Source organism: Danio rerio, chromosome 2, assembly GCF_052040795.2.
Source record: "Danio rerio strain M-AB ecotype USA chromosome 2, GRCz13ab, whole genome shotgun sequence".
Classification (NCBI taxonomy): Eukaryota; Metazoa; Chordata; class Actinopteri; order Cypriniformes; family Danionidae; genus Danio; species Danio rerio.
In genome coordinates, this window is record NC_141022.1 from 26,217,576 (window position 1) to 26,244,613 (window position 27,038).

Below are 27,038 nucleotides of genomic sequence, written 5' to 3' on the forward strand. Positions count from 1 at the left end.
GTGTACATAAACAACTTAGAAAGGATTTTACCATTTTCAATCATTTCCCTTCAGCTTAGTCCCTTTATTAATCAGGGATAAACACCGTGGAATGAACCGACAACTTATCCAACATTTGTACAGCAACCCAGTACTGGAAAACACCCATACACACACACACACACACACACACACACACACACACACACACTTATACAAAACAGCCAATTTAGTTTATTCCCTGACCCAGCCAGGACTTGAAATTTTGTAGTTTGTAATTTTTGTGTGTGCAATATTTCACATGAAAATAAAAGTATTATCTTTTTATTTCTAAAGGGGAAAAAAATGTTTTTAAAAAACTTTATAAAAAAAAAAAAAAGTTCCGGTGACCAAAATATTAATCAAAAATAAAATAAGCCTGTTTTCACTATTTTGGTGAAAAAATTATTTAAACAAGAAAAAAATCACAAAAATTCATCCTAAAAAATTTAATAAATGTTATAGAGAGCACAAATTTTACTTTCTCAAGCATCAACATGTTGTTGCAACACCAATTTTAATTTTCTTTTTATGATATTTCTTGATGGCGGTTCATTCTGCTGTGGCAACCCCTGATTAATAAAGGGGCTAAGCCGAAAAGAAAATAAATGAATGAATGAATGAATGAATGAATGAATGAATGAATGAATGAATGAATGAATGAATGAATGTATTTCTTGATAAGTAATGCTTCAATCAGTGATCTGCCAGGCAGAACCTTATAATTCCATGCATAAAATTATTTTAGAATTAGAAGGTTCTATCTGCATTTGCCCTGCATTACCCCAATTTCTAAATTGAAGAGAATGTTGATCATTTACGTTTAGAGTGCATTTAGGCTCTCTGTCATGTTAATGTATGAAACAGAACTGTATAACACATATTGTTTGCTTTATGGAATGCAAAAACTTTGAAGCTCAATATCTCAAAATCCTTAAGATCGCAGATAGAACCTTCTTATTCCAAGGTGATCATTTGCATGTAATAGCTTAGCAACAACTGAATGTCTCAGCAGATGCAGACCATCATGCGGGTTTTTTGTTTATCTACTGCATCATGAATACTGTGTATTTGTCCGTCCTTCTCATTCACCATGCTTTTTTTTAACCCAGGAAAAGTGTGCAAACTGAGATGCAGGTTCACACCGCAGCTCTTTCTCCAAGTTATTTTGCATGTTCTCTTTGGCCTTGACCACCTGGCAACACTTAGTTCTCTCACCACCCCCCTTTTGTTTCCGTCCCGTATCTATTGTGCAGCCTAGTTTCAGCTTATTTTAGATAGAAATTTTAAAAATAAAATTTTAGTTTTTAAGTAATTTGAACAAACAGCTCCATTTTCCCCCATAGTCCAAAGACATGCGGTACAGGTGAATTGGGTAGGCCGTAGTGTATGAGTGTGAATGAGTGTGTATATGTGTTTCCCAGAGATGGAATGTAGCTGGAAGGGCATCCACTGCGTAAAACATATGCTGGATAAGTTTATGGTTCATTCTGCTGTGGTGACCCTAGATTAATAAAGTGACTAAGCTAAAAAGAAAATGAATGAATGAGTATAAACAAACAGCAGACATTTTTTTTAAGTGTAAAGTGCTAAAATATGAAAGTCTGCATGTTATATGGAGGTGTTATCCATAAACGGAGCTAATCAGAACTACAGAATAATTCAAATTTAGGTCACAACCAGCTCATTTGACCAACCTTCGACTTTGCTTCCTCAATGCTGGAGTTGAGTTCTGATGAGATCATCTTCCCCCTCACAGAGGGACACCAGAGAGTTTAGTTAATCTTGGTCAGCTGGATACACTGCAGATTATGATATTATTATTCCGTCCATCAGCCTTACCTTTCGTCACATCTGACGACTATCACATTTTCAGTGCCGATGCCGAGAACAGCCGCAGACTTCTTGATTGAATAATGACTCTAATAATGAAGGCAAATGTTAAACATGCACAGGAAACCAGCTGACCTTTTGTTTTACCGTAACAAGACATAAAATATTTGAATTAACAGCAGTTTATCAGGACTTTTAAAAAAACGGTGCTGTGACACGTAACGTCAGTGTCTTCAAGATCAATAGAAATCTTTAGGCAGGTGTGTTTGATTACAGATGGAGGTAAACTCTGCAGGACACCGGCCCTCCAGGACTGACTTTGCTTAACCCATGTCTAAACAGTACTAAAACAGTACCAAATTAGGTTTATTTGGCTTGTAAATATAGCAGAACCTTTTTATTAAATGGTTCTAGAAAGAACCACATTTTAAATGTGCTGTATAAAAACTTAAAGTCTGCATGAACCTAAAGATCATGAATGTTTATTTTTGAGAAAGCTGAAGTAAATATATTAAGCAACTTAAAAAAATTTTAATTAAATTAAAGATACACAAATATATATCCTTGATGTTAACTTGAGCTCTTAATAAGTGGCATTATAAATGCACACATATGACATGTTCTTGAAAATGACTCTTTTACAGCATGTTCACTAAAAGTAAATCTTTTAATTTGCACTTGAGATAAGGTACTGATACAAAGTGGTGGAAAGAGTAGTGAAATTCATGCTTAAGTAAAAGTACCATTACTTGCCTAAAAATCTTGTGCAAGTAGAGTACCGATTATCTGTTCTAAATATTACTCAAACTATGAGTAAAAAGACCTTTCTAGTACTGAAGAGTAGTGAGTATTACACTGTGAAAAGTAGATGCAATAACTTATAATTTGTGTGTAAACGTAACCTTCTGTAGTGCATTTAGTTATTGCCCAGCAGGCACACAACATCATAAGACATTAATATTAGGTTAGATTTAGGTTGTGATGTCAGGTGACCAAAACTCAATGTCTAGCCAGCATCTAATGACGTTATTTTGATGTCCAATAATGACATCAGATGATGTTGACATTTGGTTGTGTTAGAAAGCGACCAAAATCTAATGTCGAGCCAACATCTTAAACCAACGTCATATTGATGTCAAATAATGACATTAATTCATCATGTATGGCAACCAAAATCTAATGTCTGATAGACATCATAGTGGTAACGCCCACACAACATCAAGCTGTAACATCAATAGACGTTGATATTTGGTTGATTTTAGGTAGGACGTTGGACACCGACATCGGCCTGGCGTTGGGTTCTGACATCAACCCGATGTTCATTTCTAAACAAAATGCAACGTCCCCAAGACACTGGAGCCCAACGTCAATCTGACATCATGTAGACGTCTTGTGTCTGCTGGGTGTTTAAGGCCATTTAGATCATCATACAGTAAACATCCATCATCTTCTCATCAGTGACATGCATCTAAACAGTCTCCGGGCCAATGCGTGTAAATTGTTTGGACATCTTTTTAAACACTTTTGATGCTTCCAAACAGTTTGTTGCTATTATAAATCACCCATGTCTTGAGGTAATTTAGTATGATGCCAGTTACCTCTTTACTTATATGTGCAATTTGATTGGACGAGAATCACAGAACTGATTTTTCTAATCCCCATAAACAAGAAATAATAAAGTAGCGACTGCAGGTTGAAGGAAAGTAGTGGAGTAAAAGTACAGATACTGCACTAAAAATGTACTCAAGGGAAAGTAAAAGTACACATTTATAAAACTACTTAGTAAATTACAATTTCTGAGGAAAACTACTTAGTTACAGAATGCTTAGTTCCCACTGCTGATACAGTAGAGTTGTTTGCATGAGTCTTGCATGAAAATGTAATTGTATGAATCTGTTCGCAGAAGGGAGAGAACGACATTGGTCCACTTGTGACACTGGAGGCAAATCTTGCTGACATTGATTCTCTGATCCCGACTCATGATGAGAACGGCAGGCCCATTGCTGAATGGAAGAGGCAAGTTATGGTGCGCAAGCTTCAGGCTCGACTTCAGGATGAAGATGACCACAACAAAAAAGTAAACCAGTCAAACCTCTCTCACATTAATCTGTATAATCTCTACTATATTTACACTCATACAATCAGACAATAACAACAATTTCATCTACAGCAGGAAATCAGCGGCAAACACATTGAGGTGGATGGCTGGAGGTATTCCCAAGTCCACAATGTCATTTTGGGCCCCTTTGGAGAGCTGCTCACTGAGGATGACCTGGTCTACTTGGAGGGACAGATTGAAACAATCTCCCTTCAAAAGCGATGCCAGGCCTATGAACTAGAGCTTGCCCGGCTGGCCGAAGAGCTCAGGGCCATCCTTCCTGCTCCCATCGTGAATATCACCGTCAACACCCAGTGCCCCCAGCTCCCAAACATGGAGGAATCTCTGCCTCTTCCTGTGTGGTACAACCGTATCTCAAATATAGTAAAGAGCATGTCTTTGCTTCTGACAAATCTCTCAGAAACAAACGGTGAGGATGGGATCTGTAAGATGCCAAACACAGATCTGGCTTCGGTTTTTACATACCAGCCGGAGAGGCAAAGTTCAATCCGAGGACGAAGGCAGAAAGTGGAACTGGAGATCCAGCAGTCAGGAGTTTCTGTCAGAAACCTGAGGTCCAACTTTGAGAGTCAAATAGGAAACATCTACCCATTTTCCGGGCTTTTAAACAACACATCCGACACAAGGCAGCAAAAGCTGTCTACATCGACAAATGGATGTGAGCAGCCCATGGGGACAATCCAGAGCACCGACATAAATCACCTTCATGACAGTGCCATAAAATGCCAACAGGCACCAAGCAGAGATGCAGCAAAAGTGATGGAGACCACCTGCTTGCGGAAGGAGCGTATCGTTGTCTTGTTTTTGAGCCACTGGAAAAGGTCTGCATATGCAATATCACTGCGGGCCAAGATGAAACAGGAGCTTGGCACTCTTACAGGAGAAGGAATAACAGCTCCAGTCTCAAAGCCAGGAACAAGATCACTGTATCATCTCTATAGGCAAAGAACTGCAATAGATAAGATGATTGGCAACTGGAAACGGGTCACCTCAGGCGTCCCATCACGACAGATCCGGAGTCTCCAGAGAAAGCGAGTCACCTATTCGCCCGAGCAGTTCCTTCCTCGAGTGGATGGTGCTCCGGTTGCTTACGACAGTCTGACTCTTGACCTGTTCATGCTTGGTTATTTTCACATTCTCGAACAGGACCTCACAGCTGAGGAGCGCAAGATGAGACACCTGCTGTGCTTTGAGGTGTTTGACCACGTTGGGAATTTTCCCTGGGAGAGGGTCCGAGACTTCCATCGGGCCGTCCTCAGGGACATTGAGGCTGGGAGACGTGAGTGGAAAGATGGTTTTGAGGACATCAAAACACAATATTTTGGGAAAAAAGAAAGTCGGATTTCTAAAGAGCCTGTGAATGATTCCCATGCAGTACCACAAGTGATTATTGAGAATGTCACACCAAACGATGAAGGACATCTCAATGGAGACGGAAGCAATGATTTCTCAATGTTTAACAATGATGAAATTTGCAAATACATTGACCGAAGTTTCACCTTCTGGAAGGAGAAAGAAGCAGAGTTGTTTAATTTTTGAGTTTTTTGAATTGGTTTATATGGTGCATTAGAGCACAATACGTTTGAGATAATGGCTGTTTCTTAATATGCGTTCTTCAGCAATTTTGCGTCCTCATGTTTTGTCGTGTAACGTCATCATCAACTGCCAAAGTTCAGTTCCAAAACCCAAGACCGTAAGAACGCATAAAAGTTCCCAGATGTGTTCTTGATATCGAAGATGCACCCAGAGGCATTGCGACTACATAAAAAAGTAGAGAAGCGCAGCATTTTATATGGATTTATTATTAAAGCTTAGAGTTATAACTTATTTACCTCAGGAGTTTCCCTAAATGAAATGGTGAAAGTAAACATCACCATGAAAATCTTAATAAAGGCATAAACACAATTCGTATTAAAATCTGTTTTATTTGTATTGTATAAAGTATATTTGTAAGGGTTTTGTGCATGTTATATACATTGAAAAAGAAAAAAAAACACAACAATAAATCGCTGTATGAATGCTGTAATGTAATTTTCCTGTTAAATGTGCATGAAGGTCATGAGACTATCAGGAAGAACTCAGCATTTCATTTCTCACAGGATGCTTTCTGTGTTCTCGCAGTCTCCTGAGTTCTTTCTTTCGAGGTAACTTGGCAAGACCTGTCTCCACAAGAACGCAAGTGCGTTCTCTGCTTTCTTGGAATTGAGAAACAGGCAATTATTGTGAATACAAAATAATTTCTAATTATTTTAAAGCATTTTGAATACAGATAAACTAACGTCAACTTTGTGTCAGGCAAAACATACCATAAAGAAATACCATGATTACCTGTTAGGAATCTGGCCAAAAATGTTTACAGCTATGTGTGTTCCACAAATTTTGATGCCTGCCCTTTCTTGTATAAATAAACCGATGTTTGGAAAGTGCTATTTCATGAGAATAATCACTTTTGAGTCTTCTCCTACCTTTTCATAAACTTCCTTTAAAGTTCTACAGTACTTCAAATACATTTACAGCTGTGTATGTGTGTGGATGCATGTGTGTGTGTGCACATGTGTGTGTGTGTGTGTGTATCCAGCAGGGGTGTTCAGACCACCCTGAGGGACTGATAAAACATGTATAGGATTGAGTATAACACTCTTTATATAACAGAAACGCTACACCGTATAGTCCAAACGAGAAGTACAATGCACATACACTTGGGATAAGATATCTATTGTATACAGAAGCAGCAAATCACTTAATACATTTACGAAGCAAGATATGTTGGGAGTAATGTCTTCAGCGAGCTTGGTGACAGAATACACAAACAAGGAAACCTTAACTCAAGCTAAGGAAATTACTTTTGCTCTGGGATGCTAATGCAATCTCTTGGCCTGAAAATGGCTCTCTCTTACTTGATATCAAACTGCTGAAATGATAAAAAAAATACTTCATGGATATTAAAGTTCTGATACAGTACAAAACCGATATAGAAAAAGTACAAACATTTGAGTGTCCTGTTTTTTTTTTTTTACAATGCTGTATGTTGTCATTTTTACACTCATTCAATAACAGCTAGTCAATAGTATAGCACACATATATGCTAAGTTACATAGTGTTTCTGCACATATGTATTACAACTAGCCATGGAACTATAACCGTTTTCAAGGTATACCACGGTTTGGAAAAGTCAAGGTTTTAAAACCGCCACAATTTTACCCTTCTTATGGTATCTGTAAGATTATTTTTTTATTTATGCTTATGCTTTTTAGGACAACAGTATCTCCAGCATAAAATATATCGAAAGAAGCCATTTTTAACTGTAAAGAAATCTGTTTTTTTGACAAATTTAGCTAGCAGAAGTCATTGGTTTATTTTAATTATTTAGCCTAACATGTTTACTGCTCCAAAATATTGTAAATGTTTCCTGAAATCAAATTTATTTTGTTTTTAAAGAGGGAAAGGGTTATTGTTTTTTTACCCAGACATTTAAAAAGAACTTATTTTAGAGCAGTAATTACAATACCGTCGAACCGTGACCTTTTTAACTAAGGATATGATTCCGGCAGAATCCTATACTGGCTCATGTCTAATTACAGTACAGTAAGTAAACATTTATTTATGTATTTATATCCTTTCTGACAACAGACTCACTTGCTCCTTTGTGTAATGTGTTGCTATATCCAGAGAGCATCATTCAGCGGTATACAACCAAACAAGAAGGATGTTTTTTGTGTGTGTGTGTGTGATGTTGAGAATGTCAGAGAAATCTGCAGGCAAATGGACTTGTCAGGGTATATTACATGCACTGAAGTTTTCAGGGTACTATGATCTCAACACAAATATTCGGTGCATAGAATGTAATTGTAATTACAAGGTAATATAAATTAATTAAATGTTAAAAGACAGCTATACACACACACACACACACAAAAATATATATATATAGTTTACTTACCCTACAAAGGCAAACCCAGTAGATAAAACCATTCTCATTATTTTATGCTTTATATGAACTACTGCAATTTTTAATACAATAAATGACCAAGTTCAATATTCATGCTTTTAATATTAATACTGTGTATACGATTTGTAATTCTATATTAAACGACCAGGTTTAATATTTTATGCTTCTATATTAAATTACTGTATATAATTTTTGATAGCTACAATAAATTACCAGGGGTAATATTTGTTATTATATATTACTGTTATTTAGTCTAACGTAGAAAGTAATTTAAGTTTAATGTATTTTGCCTTCCTATATGTGCATTAAGGGTTTGCAACATTTTGTTCAAAACCTTCCTTTCAATTATAATTCATGTCATGTAGCCTACTCACTTGTACACATACTGAAAGCTAAGTCTAGACGCAGTCTTCAATTATCTGCAAAAGACACAAAAAGGCGTTTAAAGTACATAAAAAAAATGTGTTGCACTTCGACATGCAAACATTTGTGCACGGATGCGTGGCCTGCGGTTTAGTGCGCGAGCAGAGTTTACGAGGGACGTTTCCGTAAACACAGTAGTGATATCAGACGGGCGTATCGCCGCCGCTGCGCATGCGCACTGAGCCGGAGAATTGACATCGCGGAGCAGTACTGCAATATCCATCGATTCGCGACCGAAGATTATCCATCTGCATTCTCGCAAGACTGGTGCCACCTGTACATATTGATCCATAACAACTTTGTCATTAAAGCAATCATGTCCATGGGAAGTGACTTTGGGAACCCTTTACGGAAATTCAAACTTGTTTTTTTAGGGGAGCAAAGCGGTGAGTATTTGGGTTTGCCACGACTGGGTTTAGACGAACCCATTCACCTTTCAACACATGCATGAAGTACATTAGTATGTTGTCGAGCCTTCTTGTGTTTGTGTTTGTTCGTGGTGTTATTTCAAGCGATGTTATCGCTCCCCGTCAAACAAGTCGGTTGCATTCGTTTAATTTTTGATTAGTCATGAAAATGTATAGCTATGCCGCGTCATTACACTACCGAACACCCATCTGTGAATATAACGTCATATAATCGTTCTTTCAACAACTCTGTTGTGATTGTCACTTGCATTTTCCAGTGGAGGCAGGAGGTCTGATAATATTATTGATCGTTCTTCTTCTAGCGCATTGTAAATCACTCAAAACGAATGATATATGTAAGGCTATTCAGTCGAAAGAGATTGAAATAGCTTTATTTATATATACCTTTCTGTAAACATCCAGTGATTCAGTGTGTCACGAAACAGAAAGGCGCAGAGGCTTTGCATTTCCCGTGTGTCTACTGGAGACACACCCAGGTTGGCAGTCAGTGTCTGTGGGATTCTTCAGCCGAGCAAAAATAAAAACCTCACGCATCTTTCCTTGAGCATTCGTAAGATCAGTCTAGAAATGGCAATGCATATCGTGGTTTGTTCATTTTGCTGGATGATGATGGTCTAATGAGTGGCACTGTCGTTGTTTGTGAAGATGTAATGAGACGGGCATTACAGATCATGTCTGTCATTTGGTGACTGGACATGCAAACGTGGAAAATAATAACACTAAGCATGGCGTCACCGTAAAGTTCACGTGTCCTGGAGATATATTTCGTCTGGAGTATGCATATATTTGCTGTACATTACATAGTAATGCTTATAGCTTGTAATACAGTGGTTATGTCTTGACTATTCAATGTTTGTTTGTATAGAGAATGTGGAGAGCCAGTCAGTAAGAAGGCCCTTAATACAGTATAACAGTATTATATTTGTAATTTGAATCATTTTTAATTAGATTTAAGACTATATTACCGAAATTACCTAAATGCTCCAACAGCACACACCTTCATCCAATTGAAATCATAAAACCATTGCAAATAAAATATGGTCATATGGAGGCTATCTGCTAAAAATATTCCTTGCTCAAAATAAATAATTAATAGATAGTTTTAGTCTTTTCATGTTTTGTGAAACACAAAACGAGATGTTGGAATGGCAGTTTCACTCTTTATCCATGTTTTTTTTTCCACATAATGACTTGAGAAATGAAGACATACAGGTTTGGAGCAATATGGGAATGAGGAAGCGAGGACAGTTTAAGTGAACTGTCCCTTTTAAAGTCAGAAGACCACTTGTGTTCTGCTGTCCATGGTACTGAAGTTCACTGCTGGTCAGATTTGTATGATCTTGTTTCAAGACATCAGCAGAACAACCATCGTCCTTTCAGTGAAGCCGCAGAAGAATGGCACTATTATTCCCTCTCGTTCAATGAGCTCCAGCATAACTATCAGCATAGTGGCAATTGATGATTTTAGTATCTCGCCTCAGCCTGACAAACAGGCCCGACCAGACCGACCTGAACAGAGAAGTCCTCTAGTGTGTGAAATGTGTCCTCAGAAATTTTGCTGTCACAGTGACTTCATGCACTGCTGCATTTTCACACCATTTAATGACAGTGAACTCCAATGACATTCCCTGTGTGATGTGATCCTGTGAGAAAACATGCTGCTTTATGAAGGACGCAAGTTGAGATTGTGCTTTGTTTTGAGGATGTTTTGCTGTAGGGTAGAGTAATTCAATTATTTATTCATTCATTTTCCTTCGGCTTAGTGCCTTCCCTGCAGGCACATGACATCTACATGATGTCATATTGACGTTGTACCCCAACGTACCCCAAAGTCATGAAAATGTTGGATTTTGTTTGGAAATGAAAATCGGGTTGACGTCAGCACCCAACGTCAGGCCGACGTCAATGTCCAACGTCCAACCTAAAATCAACCAAAAATCAACCAAATATCAACGTCTAATCATGTTACACCTTGACGTTGGGTGGATGTTACCACTATGACATCTATCAGACGCTGGATTTTGGTCACTTTCCAACACAACCTAAAATTAACCAAATATCAACGTTATTTGACGTCAAAATAACGTTGTCCTTAGACGCTGGTTAGACGTTGAATTTTGATTACCTGACGCGATCTAAATCTAACCTAATAATAACGTCTTATGATGTTTTGTGCCTGCTGGGTTTATTCATCAAGTCCCAACTTATCAAGCATTTGTTTTACCTAGCGGTTGCCCTTCCAGCTGCAACCCAGTACTAGGAAAATTAATTCAATGACTAGATTTTAATGTTTAGGGTTGTGTCAGGACAAACAAGTCATTAGTCACTTCAGTGCATGTGATTTCCTGTTTTGTGTTGGTTTATTTTACAGTTGGGAAGACATCGCTGATAACAAGGTTCATGTATGACAGTTTTGACAACACTTATCAGGTATAATATTGTATTTCAGTGCAGACGCTATATAGTTTTTCAGATATGATTGTTCATGTTTTAATCTTACTATCAATCGCTTTACCATCACAGGCAACTATTGGCATTGACTTTTTATCAAAAACCATGTATCTGGAGGACCGAACTGTAAGAAGCCCTTAAACTAATTATATTCAGCTGCATTTTGTTTAGTTTACATTACATGTCCGCAGTTATTATAATGTCTTGTGTATTTTTGCAGGTGAGGTTACAGCTATGGGACACTGCAGGGCAGGAGCGTTTTAGGAGTCTTATCCCGAGCTACATTAGAGACTCCACAGTGGCTGTGGTGGTGTATGATATCACAAGTAAGCCACACACACACACACACACACAAACATACACACACACACACACACACACACACACACACACACACACACACACACACACACACACATACAGCTTTTATGTTTCAGTTATGGAAATGTGCATTTAACAAAGCGCCTCAGGCTCCAATTAGAGTAAGATTTTTCCTTCTCTTCCCCAGATATCAATTCATTCCAGCTAACCTCTAAATGGATTGATGATGTCAGAACAGAGAGGGGAAGTGATGTCATTATCATGCTGGTGGGCAATAAAACAGATCTAGAGGAAAAGAGGTGGAGTCATTTGTAATTTTAACATAATATTTTTAGTATTTATTTTAAGTTATATATGTTACACAATGTACACAAAATTGTAACAAATAATGATGATATTTGCTCTGATAGGCAAATCACTATAGAGGAGGGGGAGCAGCGGGCCAAAGAGTTGAATGTGATGTTTATCGAGACTAGTGCAAAGACCGGCAATAATGTTAAACAGGTGAGTCTAAGAGCGCTACGTTGTCGGCTCGATGGCAAATGGACTTGATCCAATAGAGTAATTTAATCGAGCTCGTGCCCTGAAACATGACACATGAAAAGCTCTAAAAAGATTTGATTTAGCCACTGAGCTGTTGCCCATAGGGCGTTAGCGGTACTCTGGAAAAAAAAGTCTTGGTCTGATTATATTTTCTCTCTGTTTTGTTTAACAGTTGTTTCGGCGAGTGGCCGCTGCTTTGCCTGGTATGGAGAGCTTGGATGATAATAACAAAGAAGGAAGTATCCTTTACTGCTTGACACTTAAAAGCAACCCATGCTCATTCTGAAAATGTACCACTATATACATTTCTGGAGAGTGCCAAATACGTTCCAGGAGCTATGTTTTTTTTTTTGCAGTTTTTGTCTTAGCACTGCTGTGTATGCTTTTCTCAGATTTTTCTCTTGAGTGCCGTTGGCGCCCGCTCTTCTTGCGTAAATCCATCAGAGGCCACTTTCAACTGACTGACTGATCAATCGACTGACTCACCCTCCTCCTTCCCCAAACCAACCAATAGTGTTTTCAAAAGCACAGATTGACCTGCCCACCCACGTTCCTAAAGCAAACCAACAGTTTTAAAAAGCAATGCTGAAAAAGAAAAGCTCTTGCCTAATTTTTACCACGTTTTCAGATTTTACCTCATTCTTATCCTATTATTTACTTGTTTATTTGATTTTTTGGCTTGTCTTACCTGTTTTCTAGAACCGTTCTTCTCCGGACTCAAACCCCATAGCGTTCGTTTTAAAGATAAAATTCAGCCTGGCTAAATATGTAATTCTGGCTACATAATTCTCGATCTCCAGAAATGTATATAAGGCTACGTTTTCAAAATGAATCTATGATGGTTAAAAGAGTTACTGTATGTGTTATTTTCCAACTTAAGATGCAGAGACAAAAGTAAGCCATTTTACAATGAGGTTATAATTGTCAGCCTTAGTTGAAATTAACTAACAATCATCAATATATGTGCAGTATTTATTAGTATTAGTTTTAACATTTATAAATTCATTCAAATCTGCTTATAATATATATTTGTATACCAATAAAATCTGTTGATTGAGTCTTTAGTTCAGAGGTGCCCAAACATTTTTCTATGATGGGCCAAAAACTAAACTTGTTTGAGAGTTGTGGGCTGAAGGTAAATATAGCAAACTATATTGCATTAAAGTTGCCATCATTTCCTAATTTATTTAATAATACTTAAAAATAAATAGCTAACATTAAATTGATCGTTCTACCTAATGCATTATATCTTATAATGAATTTATAACAATATAAAGAAATGTATGTTATAACACAATGGAGTTTAATGCTGTATACACTAGTCAAGTTGCCAATGTATTTTGCACTGTACTTGACTTTATTTACATATAAAACAAAAAATCTCATTCATTTACCACATTTGATTTCAGTTAGCTTGTTTTGCAGCTTACCAGTAAAATCAATATCTGTTAAATCTATATAAATAAATTAATGCCTGTCGTTTTCACTCGCTTCTCAGATAGGTCAATTCAAAGATTACCATGGGCCAACTTTGGCCTGCAGGCCCTAGTTTGGGCATCTCTGCTCTAGTTAATAATTTACTCATTTAAAGACTCTGGTCAGAATGTGTTTCCAGTTAATTATTCATTGCTTCAAATGATCTGATCAGAGTGAGTCTCTAGTTTACAAATCACTCATTCAAATGATCCCAATAATGGTTTTAATAGGAACCAATATTGATAAAGCTGCGCTTTATACAGGCGAAGTCAGAATTATTAGCCCCTCTTTGAATTTTTGTTTTTCTTTTTAAAATATTTTTTAAATGATGTTTAACAGAGCAAGGACATTTTCACGGTATGTCTGATAATATCTTTTTCTTCTGGAGAAAGTCATTTGTTTTATTTCAGCTAGAATAAAAGCTAGAAAATAGAATAGAATAAAAGTTAAAAAATAGAATAAAAGCTAAAAGTTTACATTTTTTTAAAAACCATTTTAAGGTCAAAATTATTATCCCATTTAAGCTACATTTTTTTCTGACAGTCTACGAAACAAACCATCGTTATACAATAACTTGCCTAAAACCCTAACCTGCCTAGTTAACCTAATTAACCTAGTTAAGCCTCTAAATGTCTCTTTAAGCTGTATAGAAGTGTCTTAAAAATATCTAGTCAAATATTATTTACTGTCATCATGACAAAGATAAAATAAATCCATTATTAGAGATGAGTTATTAAAACTATTATGTTTTGAAATGTGTTGAAAAAACCTTCTCTCCGTTAAACTGAAACTGGGGAAAAAATAAACAGGGGGACTAAAAATTCTGACTTCAACTGGATGTAATTTAATGATACATACTGTACACAATTTTTTTGATTTCCTTGACACACAACTCTCTCCCAGTGATTGACATTAAGCTGGACAAACAGCCAGATCCTCCGGCCACTGAAAGCGGCTGCTCCTGTTAGTAGAAAGTGGTTTGGACCTTCATTAACACCACACGCTTGTTCTGTTGCTTCCTATGGGTCCACGTCCAGTTGAACTTTATGATCGGATATAGGCTTTTTACATCTCTCTGAATGGGTCTAAAATTATACTCCTCAGTTGCAAGAACAAAAAAAAAGTCAACACTGTCTGTTCAATTGCCAAAATAATATCATAAGTAAATCAAAGTGACTAGCTTACAGATTCATATAAGACGGGAAGTGGCATGTGTACCATCTTCGGCCAAAAAAAACAAAAAAAACATTCAGAGTGAGTTATGGGTTGTTATGTTTTGTATTTTTGTACATTACAAAAAAAGCACTAAATGATGCCTTCACAAAAAAAAATATGTTTAAGATTTGAGGCGGACGGCAGAGTAACTGTCTTTCGTCTATAGCATGCATGTGAGACAACTTTTAGAATCTGTCATGTCCTTCTGGTCCAAACACATTAATAGTAATGAAACGAAGATCTCTGAATTAATGATGAAACAAAAAAACTCAAAAAAAAAGAGAGAAGTCTGTTTAAAGTCTTAGTGTGGGTCTGTGTATACAGTACATTCTACATGCTAATCCAGTACCGGCCTCCACCAGAGGTGTGTGTATTAACCCGGCTAACCTTTAAAGTGCCGCGGCACTGTTGCAAAGTACCAATGGATTTTCCTGCTAGCTTCATGTATACACTTAAGATCCGCCAGGCGGTACTGTATTGTATATAGTATTTATATTATTGTGAACATTCATCATTTAGTGGTGGTTTATGTTTACCTGTACAAACGTTTCTGTTTCCTTCTTCTTCTTTTTTCAATACGACAAGGGCTTCACTTTTATTTTCTCGATCTCACCTGTAGCCATACACTGGTAGTATTACTTTTGATTTGGGCATTTTGCTGTTGCCTTATACGGTTTTACTCATCCATTATCACTCCTGATAAAACCCTATAGACATGTGGGTTGATTTAACTATTTTTTTCAAGATATTATTTATTTGCATCCAGTTAGAATGAGATCATTCGTTTGAGGTGAGCCTTAGGAAACAACAGATTTTCATTTCAAATACATGCACTTTGTTCTGGGTTATGGCAAGGAAACGTTTGGTTCACCACATCCTGAAGTAAGGAAAGAGACAAATGATTGTCGTATCCACGTCATATATGCTATGTAGTGAAGCTCTCATAGTCTCCCGCACATGTCGAATGGATGTGTAGATTAAGATTGAAAACGTTAGCTGTAAGTGAACACTTTCATCTCAGAGAATCCACGAAGACCTTTTTATTAAAACAGCACTGAGCTGAGAGAATGTACCCGCCTGAAGTCCACTTCTGCTTTTATCGCAACAGTACGTTCAAGAAATGTGAGTTGTTTACAAACCTCTGAAGAAACATAGTATCTTTAATATTTAAAGTTTTCTTTGTTGTTTTAGATTTGAATTGTTTACATAAATGCACTGATTAACACCACAGATTGTATAGAGATTCATTTAGGAAATATTAGGTATTTATAATATATTTAATGTTAGTGAGAGTTTCTTTCCGGTGCCAATAACTCTATTAATTCAAAGAAAACTGGACATGAGGAAAAACTGTGACTGAATTGTTTGGTGTTGGAAGAAAGCCGCTGATATTCATTGCGGGGAGGTTTTGCATTGATGGGGCACGAAGTATGTCATCTTTCACATTTCTCAAGCCTCTGTTTAGCCTTTGCTTTGACATCTTTCACTTTTTGTACACTAGTTGTGCCTTCTGTTATTGTGGCATCACAATGCAAAGCTTTCATTGTATGGCTACCTTGAGAACACATACGTTATTGAGAGGTGGTCACAGACCGGTCGGCCAGACAGCTGATGGATTTATGATGTTGATTGGTGATTAAATAGTCGTGTTCACGCCATCTAGCCAGTTCACAGCGGTCTGAGTTGCAGAAGAGGAAGGTTGTGTGTGATAACAGGAAGTCGCCGCTGATTGCGGGATGGGATTGAATCTGTCAAAGTTGTTGCCGTAGGGTTGTGTAGAGCAGTGTAGTTGGCTCTTTATTCACTCTGTAAGGACATTTATGAGCATGACATCTGTCTGAAAAAAAATCAATAAAATTCATGTCTTAATACCACACTTTGTACTAATGTGATATTTATATGTGATATTGCGTTTAGCCATATTTTTGTGTATGTCCGGATTTTTTCTAAACACTTTTTTGAAACTGAGGAGAAAAAAAACAAAAAAAAACTCTTGGCAACAAACCAAAACACAACAACTCTCAAACTAAACAAAACCTGGCCCTTATATTAAAGCGATCGTACCATTATCAAAATGAACAGAATGGTCAGATATACTGTACACAAAAACATTTATTCAAATATCATTTGACACAATTAATACTATTCATAAATCATATTTAAAACTTCAACTGCTTAATTTAGAGCAAATTCTAACAAACAAGCAAAGGCAACAAATACACCTCATTGACACACATTCATTCATTATGTAGGCCAGTTTTTTACTCAATTCAGCTATACTGTGCAAACATTCCAGCCTGATCTCATGAGGAAACGTTACTCATAATTGTAATTCATAGAAATTTGTTCAGATTGTAAAAACGAGGCGTGGCACCCAACCCCACCCCTAAACCCAAAAGGGATAAGGAAATCATACTAAGTTGTATGAATGAGATCGTACAAATTCATACGAATTAGCCATTAAATCAAAAACTTACAAATTTCTGTGAGATTGTGTTCCGTGAGAACACTCACAAGCAGCATGCAAACTCCACACAGAAATGCCGCCTGGCCCAGCTGGGACTCAGACCATAGACTGATTTCACGCGGCCGCCATTTTAAAAGCAAAATCGAGATTGAGGTGGTAAGAAACATGGAAGTATCGCCTGGAGTCACACAGGAACATTGTGTACCTGACTGTATATCTTATCAGCGAAGAGAAAGTGACACAATTATGTAATTTCAATGTCAATATTTCAATATTTCAATATATGTCAATATGTCAATATTTCCATCCATTTGGAGTCCATACTTTTCATAATTGAGCTAATAAATTCCATGTGATCGATATTTGTAAGTTAAACATAAATGAAACCAATAAGAACAAGATGTATACTACCGGTCAAAAGTTTGGAGTCAATAGGATTTTTAAATGCTTTTAAATAAACTTGTCCTGCTCACCAAAGATGCATTTATTTAATCAAAATACTGTACAAATTGTAAAATAGTAAGATGTTACTGCACATTAAAATAACTTAATTTAATCATTTATTCCAGTGATTTTAAATATGAATTTTCAGCTTCATTACTAAAGTCTTCAGAGTCACATGATCCTTCAGAAATCAAATTTTAATATAAATATTTTAATTAATTAATGGTAATAGTAATAAAAGCAATAATGATTGGAGTAATAATTTAATTTGAAATGACATACAATAGGAAAGCAGTTACTCAAAATTTGTATCAATAATTAACACTTATTTAATTTTTTTTTTGCATTTAATAAATGCTGCCTTAAAGTACAGATTAATTTTCTTTAAAAAAAATAAAAAAACATGAAAAAAAACCCTCAAACATTTGACCGGTAGTTTATGTAGTTATATTAATAAATCCAATGTATTAAATCCAATGTATTAATAAAAAACTGCGTCAATTTTGCCCCTGGATATTAAGTAATCCAATCTCATAGAATTTAACTAATTTAATAATTAAATCTGGCCTTTACTACAGATAGATATATTTATTGAATATTCATTTCTTTTTACTTATTAAATCTCATAGTATTTGATTACAAAAAATTTAGATAGATTCTAAGGAATCTGATAACATACATTTAAAAAAAAGGTCACAAACAGTTAATGATAAACTTTATATTGATTCATTTTTTACTGTAAATCGAGTTAATAATAATAATAATAATAAAAATTTGTAAAAATGTGTGCTGTGTTTGTAAACTAATATTAACATAGTAAATATAATAAACAAGTTTTTAATAATAAACAAGTTTTTTCTGAGTCTTGACTAAAATTTACTAATGAGACCTTAATGTAAAGTGTTGCATGGCATTTCATAATGCTTTTGCTGTCAAATCTTTTTTAAACATTTATATACAGTAAAGAAATTCATTTTTTTATTATCAAATCTGTTAAACGTTTAAAAAATGCAGCTTAAGTCAATATTGTGGTTATACAATATCATTATTAAAGCTTCAGCAATTAAAGAACATTTGATACCATGATTTCAAGCAGCAAATACTATTCAGTATAAATAATGTTAACAACTTGAGGTTTACAAGGTACACACAAAAGGGGCACACACAGACAAACTAAAAAACATGCCATGATTCTTTATCATTACAGTGGAAATATCTTGCAGGTTAGAATCACAATAAGGGGAAGAAAATGATGGCACTTTTTTAATATTCACTCTTCATCTTAATCTCCTGTTTCATTATTTCATGAACATTTATAACAATGTTATGTTCTTGAGTTTATTAAAAGCTAAAATAAATTAGAACTGGAGCGTGCTGGAAGATTTATTCCCATAAAACATTACAATTGCTGCATTAATGCCTAATCCACCTCAAGTGCATTTTTTGCAGGGCACTGATACTGGGATTCCCCTTGGTATGGAAACTGTACTCCTCGGGAGAGACAGGTGACTAAAAGTAGATGCTCACATGATTGAGAAATCGTTTCTTGCCCAACTGTGGACTTTCCAAGCCGTACCGCACCAATGAGCAGAAATGCGGACAAATGAGGGCCAGGTATTTTTGACCAACCTGTACAGTGTTTTAACTGTAAATTGAAATTCAATGTCATCACTTATCAGAGAAGGACTAAAGGTCTTGTGAATCGATGGACCCTGGAGGCCAAGACCACAAGTGCCCTTTATCCAGCGGTCACACATAAGCCATGTCAATCACAGCAAATAAAAGAAACGCAGCATACAGATTACAACTATCTCTAGTCCTCATCGCCAGCATCTGTTGTAAGTACCATGCTAATCTTTACTACTTTGTTTCAAATCAGACAAGAAAATCAATGTGTCCAGTTATCGCTAAAGGTTTCTTGGTAGCTGATAGTGTTTAATTGTGTAGTTTAGGGGTCTGTGGTACTCAGGGGGTCTGCAGCAAAACTAATATTTCCTGTTGATTACTCTTTGAATGTAAGAAAAAGGGTCAAATGCTAAAACAACATGATATATGCTCAGAACAGAACAGAATTGTTCATATTTTTTATATATATTTTTTGTTTTTGCTCTTTTTTAACTTTTTAATTGAATATTTTTCTCTAACATAAAAAATTGGCCACTAAGTTTTGGGCAGTTGTGAGTTATTTTGTTGGATAGGATCCAGTTTTGGCTTCAGTACTGACTGAACTAATGTATTTGCACATGAGCAAATATGCTTCTGTATAAATTAACTCATGAGAATTTTCAAAAGCTCGCAATGTAAACCTCATTTCATAGTAATGCTCTATGGATTATGTAAATACAAATTCGTATTTATATGGATTGAAAATAAATATTAATGAAAATAATAGTGAGCATTTAAACAATGAAAGCATACAGCTTTTTGTACATTAGAATGTGTCCTGTTTGTTGGTTTATTTACTGTATATTTTATCCTTAGCAATAAACAATGACTATCATACAATTTGCCATAATTTATTAAATTATTAAAATCTAACAATAGTCTACTGTAAATCCTCCAATGCATTTTAGAATTTGATGCCACATTAAAATGCTCTTAAGGATCACATAGGGCTGTTTTAAAACACTCAATTCTTATTTGAATTCTTTATACTGACCTTTAAACCACTTTGGTTTTAGCCATTTGTCAGAAAAATATTTTAATCATTTAAAATGAGATCAATTTTAGCATGATTTTAAGGACAGGTTAGAATAAGTGTTTTTTATTTTTAGATGATAAACATGTCTGTTTTGATAATGGTGATGGAGCATTATTTCACCCATATTTAAAGAGCCACTATTATGGGTTTTTGAAAATGAACTTCAATGCAGTGTGTAACACAGTGAATGAAAACATCCAGCTGAGGTTTAAATCTGAAAGTGAACCGTTTTTAAAACTAAACTCTTCTTTAACGAAATAATCGACTCAGAGTCAAATGCATGAATCGTGTTGGGTACGTATCTTTTGCCAGAACGCAACAACGTCAATAAAGTACATCACTAAATATGAAGTGCCGGAACCGGTTAAACGTGAACGCGCCTTTCCCTTCAGACACTAGTGAAGCGCGGTGGTTCATGGGACTGACCATGACACAAAGATGACGATTACTGACAGATGGAGATTCGGCTGCTGGGAATAAAGGGTCAAAGTTCATTTTCACAATACCACAGTATAGCCAACCTAGTGCTGTGTTTGTTCCTGTCCTTTTTCTGATTTTTGATACAATAACCTACACTGTAACGCAGGATTCATCAACCATTTGTTATTAAAGGAAGGAGCAGCAGAGACTATTTTGTATGAGACTTTGTCAGTAACTGTTGCAGTTCATATGGATCAGTTTCTTCTTCCTCCGGATCATAACATGTAAGTTTAATTAAAATTGTTTCCTCGTTTTGTGTAGTTTGCAAAATATTTGTTTAATATTTTCACTTATCTGTTACAGATTAGTGCTTGTAATGTATCTCTCTGGTTAAACTTTTATGGGGCTGTTCAAATAATGCATCCAAAACCAAGTTGAAAACGCAATGCGTGCTTCTTCCTTCACCGATGCAAATGTGTTCCTGAACTTGTGATCCTCAGCCGTTTGCCTTTGCTGTGGCCACCATCAGCTGTTCCTCACATGTGTGGCGCAGTCAGTTTTCAAAATAGTTCAACTTTTGCCACAGTGTGGATTAATACTTAATGTGTTGTTGTTATTACTTGGGGTTAGGGTTAAGAGTAGAGTAATATGCTGGTGTTTAACTGCATTGCTTAATTGCATTCCTGCATTGGGCTCTCACATACTTTGTGCTACTTCATACTGTAGCCATGGTGGGCATTTCTGTCTGTCTCGCATTGAACACAGTTGACCAATCACAACAGACTGGGTCATAGGACCAATCATGGCAGATTGGCCTCATGTAAAGGAGCGGTTTGGGAACAAATGAATCGCTAAACATATCATATGGGAGTCTTTGTTTTAAATAGGTAAAAATAAATGCATATTATAAGACAATGAAAGTTTTTTTTTTTGACCTTGCATGCATATTAGCATGTTGTTGGAGACCTTTTATAATGCATAATAGGGGCTCTTTAAGTTTCACAAAAGTTAATTGACACAATATTGCATTTAAAATGATAATTCTATGTACATAAAATCGCTGAGGGTGATTGTAGTTGTGCTTTATACAGCAGGACTCCTTCAGTACTCTGAGTAGAAGCATGTCTAAGGTGGAGAGTTTTGAAGAGTCTGACCTGCGCTCACAGCTTCGAGCTTGTCGCACTGAGATCGCGATGGCAATTCATGACCCTTTCCCACTGCTGTATGGACTGGCAGATCACAACGTCATCTCAGAACAGATCCTGAGGGTGAACATTTACTGCACATACCAAAACACTATTTCAGGTCAACATGCAGAAAATCCCTGCTGAAAATAAAACAAACATTTTTTTATGATTGTATCACACAATGTATAATGGTTTTAATTAGTGCTGAGCAAAGATTAATTGTGATTAATCTAAAATAAAAAGTTTTTGTTTGACATATTATGTATATATGATACACACGCATACATGGAAACAAAACTACAAAAACAATATTTAAATGTTTTATATAATTTGTATCATATGCGTATATATTTTATATCTAAATATAAATAAACACTCTCAAATATATGCATGCATGTGTGTATTTATGCCTACATAATAAGTATACACCATACACACACATATATTATGTCAAAACAAACTTTTATTTTGGATGCGATTAATCACGATTAATTTTTGCCCAGCACTAACTGTAATTAGAAATTATAATGGTTTAAATGGAAACTATAATGGCCCTTTTGGATCTCTGTACTGGTATCTTTTTACCTTCTATTGGCGGGTTATTAAAACCAATAAATAAAAAATAGAGTATGTGTATTGCATCAAAAACCATTTATAGATACACTCACCGGCCACTTTATTAGGTACATCAGTCTAACTGCTTGTTAACGCAAATTTCTAATCAGCCAATCACATGGCAGCAACTCAATGCATTTAGGCATGTAGACATGGTCAAGATGAACTGCTGCAGTTTGAACCGACCATCAGAATGTGGAAGAAATGTGATTTAAGTAACTTTTAAAGTGGCATGTTAGTTGGTGCCAGACGGGCTGGTCTGAGTATTTCAGAAACTGCTGATCTACAGGGATTTTTACGCATAACCATCTCTTGGGTTTACAGAGAATGGTTCGAAAAAGAGAAAATATCCAGTGAGTGGCAGTTCTTTCGGCGCAAATGGCTAGCACAGAGGAGAATGGCCGGACTGGTTTGAGCTAATAGAAAGACAACAGTAACTTAAATAACCACTTGTTACAACTGAGGTATATAGAAGAGCATCACTGAACGCACAACATGACAAACCCTCAAGCAAATGAGCTACAGCAGCAGAAGACCACACCGGGTGCTACTTCTGTCAGCTAAAAACAGGAAACTGAGGCTACAATTCGCACAGATTCACCAAAATTACACAATAGAAGATTGTAAAAACATTAACTGATCTGACGAGTCTCGATTACTGCTGCAACATTCAGATGGTAGGGTCAGAATTTGGCGTCAACTAACATGAAAGCATGGATCCATCCTGCCTTGTATCAATGGTTCAGGCTGGTGGTGGTGGTGTAATGGTGTGGGGGATATTTTCTTGGCTACACTTTTGGCCCATTAGTACCAATTGAGCATTGTGTCAACGCCACAGCCTACCTGAGTATTGTTGCTAACCATGTCCACAGTGTACCCATCTTCTGATGGATACTACCAGCAGGATAATGCGTCATGTCATAAAGCGAGAATCATCTTAGACTGGTTTCTTGAACATGAAAATGGGTTCACTGTTCTCAAATGGCCTCCACAGTCACCAGAGCTCAATAGAGCACCTTCGGGACATGATGGAACGGTAGATTCGCATCATGGATGTGCAGCCGACAAATCTGCTGCAATTGCGTGATGCTATTATGTCAATATGGAGCAAAATCTCTGAAAAATATTTTCAGAACCTTGTTAAATCTATGCCATGTAGGATTAAGGCAGTTCTGCAGGCAAAAGTGGGTCCAACCCGGTACTAGTAAGGTGTACCTAATAAAGTGGCCAGTGAGTGTACATCCTGGCTTCAATGAATAAAATGTGATGTTTTTAATTATATTTGTAGTGGAGACTATTAGAACTTATGTGATGGTTTCTATTGTGTTTTATTTTATTTATTTATTTTTAATCTTGCTATTAATAAACCATTAACTACTTTTGCCTTAATAAACCCTTAATTTGCTGCTTATTAGTAGTATTAATAGTATTAATAATACACTGTGAAAAATACAGGGTTCCACACAATTCATACATGTTTTGCCAACACAAATCGAATAAGTTAACTCCACAAATTCGTGGATTGAACATTAAACATGCAAGTTATCCCAAAAAACATAAAGAATTGTGTTGTATCGGCTTATTTTAAAAAAGTAGTTTGAACAAGCAGCAAAACTCTTTTTTTGGGTGTGGTTAGATTTAGGTATTGGCTAAGGAATGTAAAATAAGATCATGCAGAATATGCACTATATATTTAATATAACTTGTATGTCATAATTTGTTGTTGTTTAAGGAATTGGGAATAAGTTTTTTTAAATGCGAAAACATCAAACCAATGCTATTACTAACTGATACTTTAGGAGACTTTAGAGCGAAAGAAAAAGGACGGGATCCACAAAGCCATCTACTCGCTGCTCACTTTGCTGCTGGATCAGGACACTACGGTCCTTAAGGCCTTCTGGAAGAATCTCTGTAAAGAGTACAACAAGGAGTGTTATCCTAAACTGGAAACAGTGTTTATGAACCTTCCCAAAGGTACAGTGCAAAGCTCTGGCAAACAAACAGTGTGGGGGTTGGGGGATGATCAGGGTTTAAGTGATGCTAATCTGATTTGTCAGGTTTAAAGCAGGAGGTCAGACACAATGGGAACCCCAAGCTTGAGCTGCAGGCCCGCAGTCAGTCCGGCAAGAAGAGAGGGGTGTCTGAAAAACAGCTGACCCACAGGACACATCACCACCACAGCAAGAAATCCTTAACATCCAGCTCTGGTATACAGACTCCTATAATACACCTTGATTGTTTTTACTCTTACTTGTGACAGAGTTTAAACTTCACTTTAACTTTTCATGAAATGCTACAGTGCCAATTATATAAGGTGTGATATATGAGGTCAAAACTGAATTTGTTAAAATAGCTGATTCTTAAATCAGGAGGAGGCCAAGCCAGACTCTCTCCGATTCCCAGGCCTCTGTGATGGTTGTAGACTGATGGTTAATTGTTGTGGGAAATCCCAAACTGAACCAAAACAAATTATTACACTTAGCCCACTGAAGCTAAGCAGGGCTGTGCTTGGTCGGTGGATGGGAGGGTGACCACGTGGAAAGGCCAGCAGGGGGTGCTAAAACTTCAGTCTGTGTGGGTATTAATGCCCCAGTATATAGTGAAAGGGACTTAATGCTGTCCAGTGAGCACCATCTTTCAAATGAGACTGTGGTCATTAAAACCTCTGTATCCTGACTAAATTTCCCCCCAACATCTGTAAAGTGCTTTAAACCCAGAAAATCACTATATAAATTTAAAGAATTATTATTGTTGTTATTATTATTATCATTATTGTTGTTGTTTTTGTTATTATTATTGTTATTGTATTTTCTTCTATACAGCTTAAAGTGACATTTAAAGGTTTAACTAGGTTAATTAGGTTAACTAGGCAGGTTATGTTAATTAGGCAAGTTATTGTATAATGATGGTTTGTTCTGCAGGCTATCGAAAAAAATTGCTTAAAGGGGCTAATAATTTTGTCATTAAAATGGTATCTAAAAAAATTAAAAATGCTTTTAAAATAAAACAAATAAGACTTTCTCCAGAAGAAAAAATATTATCAGACATATTGTGAAAATTTCCTTGCTCTGGTAAACATCATTTGGGAAACATTGAAAAAAGAAAACAAATTTTATATATTATATATATTTTATAATATATGATTTTATTATATATGCATTAACCCAGGGTGTGAATGTATAGAGTACAGTTGAAGACATAATGATTAGCCTTTCTGTACAATTTTTACACTTGTTTTAAAGATATCTCAAGTGACCTTAAATAAAGCAAAAACATTTTATCTAAGTAACTTATGGTAGAGTTTTGTTTTATTTTTTGAATGGCTACAGAACAAAAAAATACAGCTGTCTTATAACTTTCCTAATAAACCTATCTTGCTTAGTTAAAATGATTAACCTACTTAAGCCATTACATTACACTTTACGCTGAATATCTTGCAAATGACCAACATTCTTCACCCACTCAAAGCTGTCACTCTGGATGATAAACCCTTCAAAGGGCTTAGGGCAGTGTGTGAATCGTTCCAACATCACTCTATTATCAAAGTCCCTTTAAGACTATGTATTATATTATTTATTACTATATATGTAATGTAAACTATTGTATTCTATACAATGTATTTAAGACATGTATTCTATAGTCTTTGTAATGTGCAGTAAATTGAAAATAAACCGAATAAGCATGGTGAATGGACACTTGTGATCACAAAACAAAACCATCACAATACCTCAATATCTTTTCTGCTCCAGGAAGCAAAGGCAAGCTGATGAAGAAGACAGATGGAGCAGCGCATTCTCAGGTCTCAGTGGGAAATGGTAATCACATGACTTCTGTATAACATGTGTCGTTAAGATGACAATGTATTATAGCAGATGATCAAGATTGTACGTGAATCAACACAGGAGTCCAAGCAGTTTCCACCTCAGTCCAGAGGGCTGTGACGGTATCTGCAGGTGATCTTCCTGATAGCTGCGGTACAGTGGAGGAGATTCTCATCCAGCAAGTCATTGAGTCTGGTGAGATGAATACACTAATACACCACTGACGCACTGAGACGAACGCCTCTACATGTTTTATGCTTCTGCTCTTTGCGTGTGTGTGTTTTGAAGTAGTGTAAACTTGTGTAAACACTTTTGGCAGCACAGATGTCTCAGCAGCTCTATCTCTCTCTCACTCCTGCAGGAGGAGCCAAAAAATGCATCAAGGTTGGAGGAGAATTCTACTCTTCTGGCAAACTGGATGAGACAGCTGGAGCACAGCAGACGCAGACGCAGACTGCACACACCTCCAGTCACCAGCAGAGAGAGCCAAGCAGCAGAGGCATGACTGTAGGTGTACCAGACTCACTAGAAACATTTACATGATAGCTGATAGCTTAGTTTATTGAAATAAACAACCAGTTATCCCAGTTTGCAAAGCAATATGCAA

The 27,038-nt window shown here is 36.3% G+C and overlaps 3 protein-coding genes and 1 long non-coding RNA gene across 15 annotated transcripts in view; 3 read left to right on the forward strand and 1 right to left on the reverse strand.

Annotated features, from left to right (window-relative positions):
* espnlb (espin like b) overlaps nucleotides 1–6,393 on the forward strand; it is a 59,288-nt gene extending 52,895 nt beyond the window's left edge. For all 8 annotated transcript variants that reach the window (XM_087240742.1, XM_087240743.1, XM_087240745.1 and 5 more), the window contains 2 exons: nucleotides 3,755–3,928; nucleotides 4,022–6,393. In XM_087240742.1, coding sequence (XP_087096868.1) covers nucleotides 3,755–3,928; nucleotides 4,022–5,509 — 1,662 coding nt within the window. In that variant the 3' untranslated portion in view covers nucleotides 5,510–6,393. The remainder of the gene's footprint in view (nucleotides 1–3,754; nucleotides 3,929–4,021) is intronic.
* Nucleotides 1–27,038, reverse strand: part of LOC148679736 (uncharacterized) — an 807,653-nt gene that overhangs the window by 769,015 nt on the left and 11,600 nt on the right. The gene's annotated exons all lie outside the window — the stretch shown is intronic.
* On the forward strand, nucleotides 8,520–14,798 carry rab6bb (RAB6B, member RAS oncogene family b). Of its 2 annotated transcripts, none has more exon segments than NM_001013467.1 (8): nucleotides 8,520–8,728; nucleotides 11,142–11,200; nucleotides 11,294–11,347; nucleotides 11,442–11,547; nucleotides 11,730–11,841; nucleotides 11,953–12,046; nucleotides 12,258–12,324; nucleotides 14,465–14,798. In NM_001013467.1, coding segments are annotated over 8 exon segments (627 nt in total). In that variant the 5' UTR covers nucleotides 8,520–8,658; the 3' UTR covers nucleotides 14,530–14,798.
* aire (autoimmune regulator) overlaps nucleotides 20,466–27,038 on the forward strand; it is a 46,103-nt gene continuing 39,530 nt past the window's right edge. For 2 of the 4 annotated variants that reach the window (XM_087238466.1, XM_087238465.1), the window contains exons 1-6: nucleotides 20,466–22,076; nucleotides 24,410–24,584; nucleotides 24,668–24,817; nucleotides 26,360–26,425; nucleotides 26,513–26,626; nucleotides 26,793–26,938. In XM_087238466.1, the coding sequence (XP_087094592.1) occupies nucleotides 21,930–22,076; nucleotides 24,410–24,584; nucleotides 24,668–24,817; nucleotides 26,360–26,425; nucleotides 26,513–26,626; nucleotides 26,793–26,938 (798 nt within the window). In that variant the 5' untranslated portion in view covers nucleotides 20,466–21,929. 4 annotated transcript variants of the gene reach the window in all.

Excerpts from the sequence above, each read along its gene's own strand:
- rab6bb (XM_087239373.1), top strand. The coding sequence starts at position 8,659 with ATGTCCATGGGAAGTGACTTTGGGAACCCTTTACGGAAATTCAAACTT. Across the intron at positions 8,729-11,141 it reads TTTTTTAGGGGAGCAAAGCG|TTGGGAAGACATCGCTGATA; the intron begins GTGAGTATTTGG and ends TTTATTTTACAG. Across the intron at positions 12,047-12,257 it reads CCGGCAATAATGTTAAACAG|TTGTTTCGGCGAGTGGCCGC; the intron begins GTGAGTCTAAGA and ends TTTGTTTAACAG.